Here is a 6,451-nt window from a genome sequence, read left to right as displayed (position 1 = left end):
GCCCCGTTCGCTGCCCTGTTGTGGGCCCCCTCCCCCGCGCGCGCCCCGGGGATTCCGCGGAAGAACGCGCCCTGCAGAGAGGAGAGCTGGCCTCGGCCTCGGCGCGGAGACCTAAGCGTCCTTGAAGCCGCCCCAGACTCCCAAGGAGAGCCTGTCCTAGTGGGTCGGGAAGCCTTGGCCACACCCCAAGGCGCCACCAATTTTTGTTCTCAGTAAACGCTCCCCAAAAACGGCGCTATGGGGCTGTGCCGAGGCATTCGCACCAGAGGACACATCACTTTTGTGGGGGAGGGGTGGAGACCCCTAGATTTCAGCCGATTCACTCTCCCGTGGGGGCCACAATAATGGAAAAATTTAAGGGGCCTCGTGGCCACTGTATTTTGTGTGTTTCAGCTGTTCCCTTCGCAGGGCAGTGGCACGGATCTAAGAGACACAGTCCTGAGACCTTGGCCCCTTGGGGACAGTCCCCATATCATCTTGCTTGATTGGAAGGGAAGGTAACTTGGAAAAAGACCGCTCCCCACCCAGGCGGTTCCAGTCAGCCACCAGCTGACAGGCCTCTTCTGTGCTGCCCTGGCCTCATTCATCTCAAAATGGGCTCATCTGGTCCAGTGCCAGCATCTCCCCTGGTTACAGGGCAGGGCAGATTAGACAGGACCAGAGGAATCTGATGCTCTCAGCAGTTGAGGCTTGACTTCCCCATACCAGATCCTCCCAGAAAACAGGTACAGTTTTCAGTTTTTATATTCAGGAAAGCTAAAGAAAACCTGTAACTGCATCTATACTATGTATTATTTTAACTACTTTTCAAATTCAAATTTTTAGTTTAGTCTGAACTGGTAAAATTGAAACCCTTCATGTTCACTCCCTCCCCCCTGCAAAAAAAAAAAAAAAAAAGCAGTGTTTCCTGGAAATGGAGTTAAACACAAGTCTATAACCTCCATGAGGGTAACACCCAAGGATTTTCATTCACTATTATATTCCCAGAGGCTGACACTCAGTAGGCCTTCAGGTGGTTGTTGAGATCATCAAAAGAAGAAATTATTTGTAGTCTTTTGTGCACTTCCACTTTTACATTAGAAAACGTAAGGCCAGATCACAGAGTGGAAGTTGAAGCCTTAGGATTTGAGCATCAGCTGTACTGGAAGCTACGGTGCGTGGGCTTAATTGATTCTAAGTTCAGTGACTTTCCAGAAGAATGTGACTGCTACTGCTCCTACACTAGCTAAGGCCAGAACACCAGCACCCCAAGCACTCATGTTTCCATTTTCATGTCCCTGAGACTTGTTACCATATTCTTTTAACATACTCCCAATTCTAATCCCAGGAAATATATTCTCCTAAATGCTTTTGCTACTTAAGTACATTTAAAAATCTCTCTCAGAGACACAGAAAGCATTAACCAGTGATATAAATGGAATTTGGGGTTGAAAAGAACCTTAGCTTTCAATTCCTAACCTCCCCTTTCACAACCAGTGACAGAGGCCCAGCAAGGACTGGTCATCTGCCCCACCTCCAGGACAGAACCAGTCTCCTGAGTAACAGTCCACAACTCTTCCTCTACAACCACGCTAATTATTTTAAACTGAAGTTCTTTTCTCAGAACTCCCCTACTTGGACTATTAACAGAAGGCAACTTCTTTGTATGCCTGAAAAAGCAAATGTGCTCAAGGTATGATGGTGGGCTGGGAACTTTCCTAGTCTTTGGGAAAGGATGAGAAATGTCCAGGAAACTTCCCTGCAGAGAAATACAATTGTACAAACAAGCCAACTACCCTTTATTACCTCTCAGAAACGAACAGAACCCATGAGCGACTGCAGTTTACTTCCAGGCAGACACTCGTCCTGCCTGTTTCATTCAGTTCTGACACGGACCAGGCTAAAAGGTATAAAAAGCCTACACTACATTTGTGGCAAGACCTGCCTGACAAATAAGGTATCAACTAGAATCATGATTATGTAATTTAAAATGTTGGCAGGAAGACCAAGTGCAGTCCGAAGTAATGCAGCGAACCTGTGTCACCTGTCACGCAGGAAAGAGTACAGTTAGGTCTTTTTTTTTCCTTTTTTTTAATTTAGGTTTAAAATATATTATTCGACAAGAATTTAACTTCACAGAATGTGAAGGGAAGGGAACCTGCAGCAGGAGACATATCCAGGGCCTGGGGCCAGCCGTGGACCTGGACCACCCTGCATTCAAGGCACTGGCTTCTGAAGAGTCTGGACAGAAGGCAGGAGAGTGGGCAGCTCTGCAATGTAGTGAAGACACTAGCAAGACAGCAAACTCTTTTATTTGCATTTTAAGAGCAACTCGGAGATCCAGAGATAGGATGTGATTCTCTAAACTGATGTCCTCGCTAGGAGTAACACCACAAATGCTTCATTGTTCACTGGCTGTTGGCAAGGAGTTTCTCAAAGAAAAATATGATGCTCTATAAAAGATGTGCGGGAAGTTGACCGGTGAGAGGATAACTGGAATAGGAACAGTGCTGGGCGCTGAGCTTCCCTAACCAAGTTCAACGTTAACATGGACACTTCCCTGCGGTGGAAACAGCCGAATGAACGTTAGAGAGTTAGGACTTTACTGCCTTTCACTCCCTTTCAATATCAACAAGATTTTCAGATTCTTTTTGGGAAGGTGTCTAACTTTTTTTTAAGGAACAAGATGACCACGGCAGACTGAAGCCATGTACCTGTCTGTGATCTATCTTCCCCTTTATCTTAACGCCTCCTACCCACCGAACTTGGCCAGAGAGATTATCTGCCTCCCTTGAAAGGAAACACTGTGTACATAATTGATGGCACTGCTTTTCACATGTTTTCCTTAGGAGTTCCAGGGCCAAGGCAACGAGGAAAGCTAGTCATCCACTGTGATGTTTCGGAAAAGGTACGCCATGGACTCCCCGTTGTGGATTCTCCGAATCGCTTCAGAGAGAATCAGACTGATATCCACAGTCTTTATCTTGGGACACTGCAGCTTCTGCACCTCATGAGGGACAGTATTCGTCACCACCACCTGGTCGTTGCAGCAACAGAAAATAAACACTGTTACTGATGTGTGTGGCCCAACGTGGTCACTCAGAAAAGTTTATCCAACATTTGGTACCCACAGACCAAGTCCCAAACTACCAAACCTCATTCCACTGTGTATTGTTTTTACAAACTAAACCAACTTTACACAGGGGGAAGCTTCCATGATTCAAAACAGAAGCTTATGAAGGTCACGTCTATGTATGCAGAAACGACAGGGTGAGCCCTAGCACCGCAGGAGACCTTCACATTATCGAGGAAGAATTCAAGTCTCGAGAGAAATGCTACTATGGTATCAAATCATAATGAAATACAAATTATACTGACGTACACAGAGCAAATCTTTATGAAAATACACATATATGCCTAACTATACATCTGCCCCAACAGACCTCCGGCCACCCAAAGCAGGATTTCACAGTCCTCTCAAGACGGAGTAATTTAGCAATACTGACTGAGCCATTTGAACCATTCACAGAAAACAGAGCAGCCAATTGTGACTCAAGAGTGGACAGTCCTCTAAGTTGGACTAAGTGAACTTCCTTGAATGGGTCACCCAGAACATCTACCTAATGCAGAAACAATGCTAGCTCTTTGTATACAACATTAAGAATCAAAAACTTCAAAAGAAAAAAAAAAGAGCAGACAGACCTCGTCGATGGAGGACTCCTCAATCAGACGGGGGGCCTCGGCAGACAGAATGCCGTGAGTGGCCATGACGTAGATCTTGTAAGCACCCCTCTCTTTCAGGATCTCCGCAGCAGCAACAAAACTTTCCACATCGTCAATGATGTCATCCTGAGAAGAGGCCAGTGTCAGTGTGTAAGAAGTTCCCTCCATCCCTGGATATAAGCACATACCTCTCTGCACGCTGCTTCGGAGGATGTCTAACAGAAAATCAGACCATCTGCCTGGGTAAAAGACTGAACATCCACCCAGCAGTGGCAACAGAACTGCTTGGACTGTACTTCAGTGGAAAGAGCAGCAAAGCCTTACAGTCACGTGTGACATTTATGGCTCGAGATCAGGAGACCCCAAGACTCCTTTTCCTGTTTCAAATTTCTGATGAATTCCACATAGCCAGTGCCTCATTTACTTTTTTCCAAGAGAACGTTGAGGAGAACGGAGAAAGGAAGTGAGCCACTGTCAAGGGCTGATCCTCTGGCTCAGCTGAGGCATTTAGAGCTGGAAGCATGTGGATTGTGTTAAAGTAACAAAGGAGACACATGTTCTGTTAGTGAAAATGGAAGAGCCTGTCTTTAGCTCACTTCACGGCCCACGAGCTTAAGGTTGAGTAGTGGGTCAGCTGGTCTGAGAGCACCCAGACCCTTTAAGACAAAGGTTATTTATGGAACTGGATTTACTTATAGTTGCTACTACTATGCTTGTTTTACACCTGTAGGTTATAATAATCCCTGTTCACCTGTTTAAATTTTTCTGCTACTTGTCCCAGGGGAGCCGGGGCGACAACAGCTAGATGTATCCATTTAGATCTATCATCGTCACTGGACGCCAGTCCCACGGTGGACACCCACTAAGGGCCAGTAATGTCATCTCTGCACATGCAGGAAGACCATGACCTACCACTATGATTGCGATGCGTCCTCCAACATCTCCAACTACCGTTATCGGCGGCTTCTCCTTGGCCATCATCACTAGCAAAGCAAAACAAATCACAAGACCCCAGTTAGTCGCGTGTCACTAGGTAAATGCAGTCATCGCGACGCCACTCCCTGGACGTGGTGGCGAAGCCAGGGCAAGCAGGTACCCTGCAGCTTCCTCAGCCAACCGGGGTCTCTAGGAAACAGGCGACCCGCAGCAGCGCCGTCCAGCAGCAGGGCAGTGAGCATAAAAGTGATTTCACATTTTCTAGGACCCATATTAAAAAGCAAAAGGAAACAGGTGAAATTAATAGATTTTTATTTTACCCAATATAGCCAACATATCATTGTTCTGATATATAAGTGATATGCAAATTTATTAGAAACATTTTCCATTTTTTTTGTCATACTAAGTCTTGGTATTTGGTGTGCATTCTCCACACACAGCAATGCTCTGTTGGGACCAGCCCCGTGTCATGGGCTCAGCAGCCCCGTGTGCCTGAGAGCCAGGCCATGCTGGCCAGCGCAGCCCTCCAGACGGAGGAGCAGAGCGAGAAAGATCCCAGTGGCACAGAGAAGCAGCACCGCGAGGCCACGCAAAACAGAAACATCTGGCGACAGCTCGTAAAGAAATGTAAATAGACGCTGCTCAGTAGAAAGTAAACAGGGAAAAGGCTGCCAGATGAATAGCTGGCTTGACTTCATTTTCTTCCAAAGCAACCTTACTGGGACAATGGAACCTTATTATCAGATAACTACACCACCGACATAATAGGTTTCCTGAAAATTAGGAAGCCGGAGACAATAACCACAAGTCCATCATCTTTTCCTGATTAGAGGCTTCTTATCTCACTACAAAATTTACATGTGAAAAAGGCCCATCAGTGTACAAAGCAAACTACAGGATGCAGAAGGGACACAGGAATTCACCATGAAAAGGAGGTTAGTAAACTGTGAGGGGAGAAATATTTCACAAGAACAAGTGAAACATTCTACTTTTTTGTGGGAAAGCATTTTTTAATTCTGAAATATTTACTAAACGAGTAGTGGGGGAGGGGAAGAGAATAAATTCAGGGTAATTACATTAGGTTCGTAATGATCAGAAAGCAATCCATGTTAGCTGACTCCTGTCTACAGGCGCTGTCAACCTGGAAAAACACGTGTCCCTCTGCGTATACTAGCACATTAGCCAAGCTGAAATTCAGCACTATTTAACTGACAAATCTCAGTAGACATTTCCTGATTTCCCATCCCGGAAACACAGGCAATTTCTTGAATTTGGGCAGTCAAAAAGGCTCTGCATGTAAGCCACCAACATTAGAAAAGCCTTCCTCAACGTCTGTCTTTAAATTAAACCATGTGGGTAGGTGGTTACTTCTTAAAGAGATGTGGTCCCTTTCTTGACCATTTTTCTCTGTAAAAAAAAGAAAAAGATTGCAAGCCTGTATCCCTCATCAGATATCAATAGAAATTCCACTCTAGTTTGATGCATGTCACAGTACTCCTGCTGACTTTTCTGTAAGCCTGCCTCTCCCAAAAAAACTTTTGTCAGTTTGAAATGAAAAACAGGCATGGCTAAGATCAAGGCTTTAAAAAAAAGGATACGAAAAAAAAAAAGTCTCTCTCCTGGGATGCTCAGTCCCTGCTCACTACTGGCTTCGGGACCGGCACAAACTGAACACATAATTTGGGGGCTACTGAAAAAGAGATAGACTTCACTACAGCATCAAGAGAACAGGACCTCACAGGCTTAAAAAAATGCCTCAAAGTTTTTAAAAGCTCGCCCATAAAATAAAACACTAATGATTCAAACTTTTCAG

At 45.3% G+C, this 6,451-nt stretch overlaps 1 protein-coding gene across 1 annotated transcript in view; it reads right to left on the bottom strand.

The window, feature by feature from the left end:
- Positions 1-1,761: 1,761 nt before the first annotated feature.
- PRPSAP1 (phosphoribosyl pyrophosphate synthetase associated protein 1) overlaps positions 1,762-6,451 on the bottom strand; it is a 28,256-nt gene continuing 23,566 nt past the window's right edge. Inside the window, exons 8-10 of the mRNA XM_057716454.1 lie at positions 4,615-4,685; positions 3,682-3,828; positions 1,762-3,016 (exon numbers count right to left, since the gene is read on the bottom strand). Coding sequence (XP_057572437.1) covers positions 2,858-3,016; positions 3,682-3,828; positions 4,615-4,685 — 377 coding nt within the window. The 3' untranslated portion in view covers positions 1,762-2,857. The remainder of the gene's footprint in view (positions 3,017-3,681; positions 3,829-4,614; positions 4,686-6,451) is intronic.

The sequence above is a fragment of the Hippopotamus amphibius genome, chromosome 17, assembly GCF_030028045.1.
Source record: "Hippopotamus amphibius kiboko isolate mHipAmp2 chromosome 17, mHipAmp2.hap2, whole genome shotgun sequence".
In the NCBI taxonomy this organism is placed as follows: Eukaryota; Metazoa; Chordata; class Mammalia; order Artiodactyla; family Hippopotamidae; genus Hippopotamus; species Hippopotamus amphibius.
This window is presented reverse-complemented; position numbering and strand designations above follow the sequence as displayed.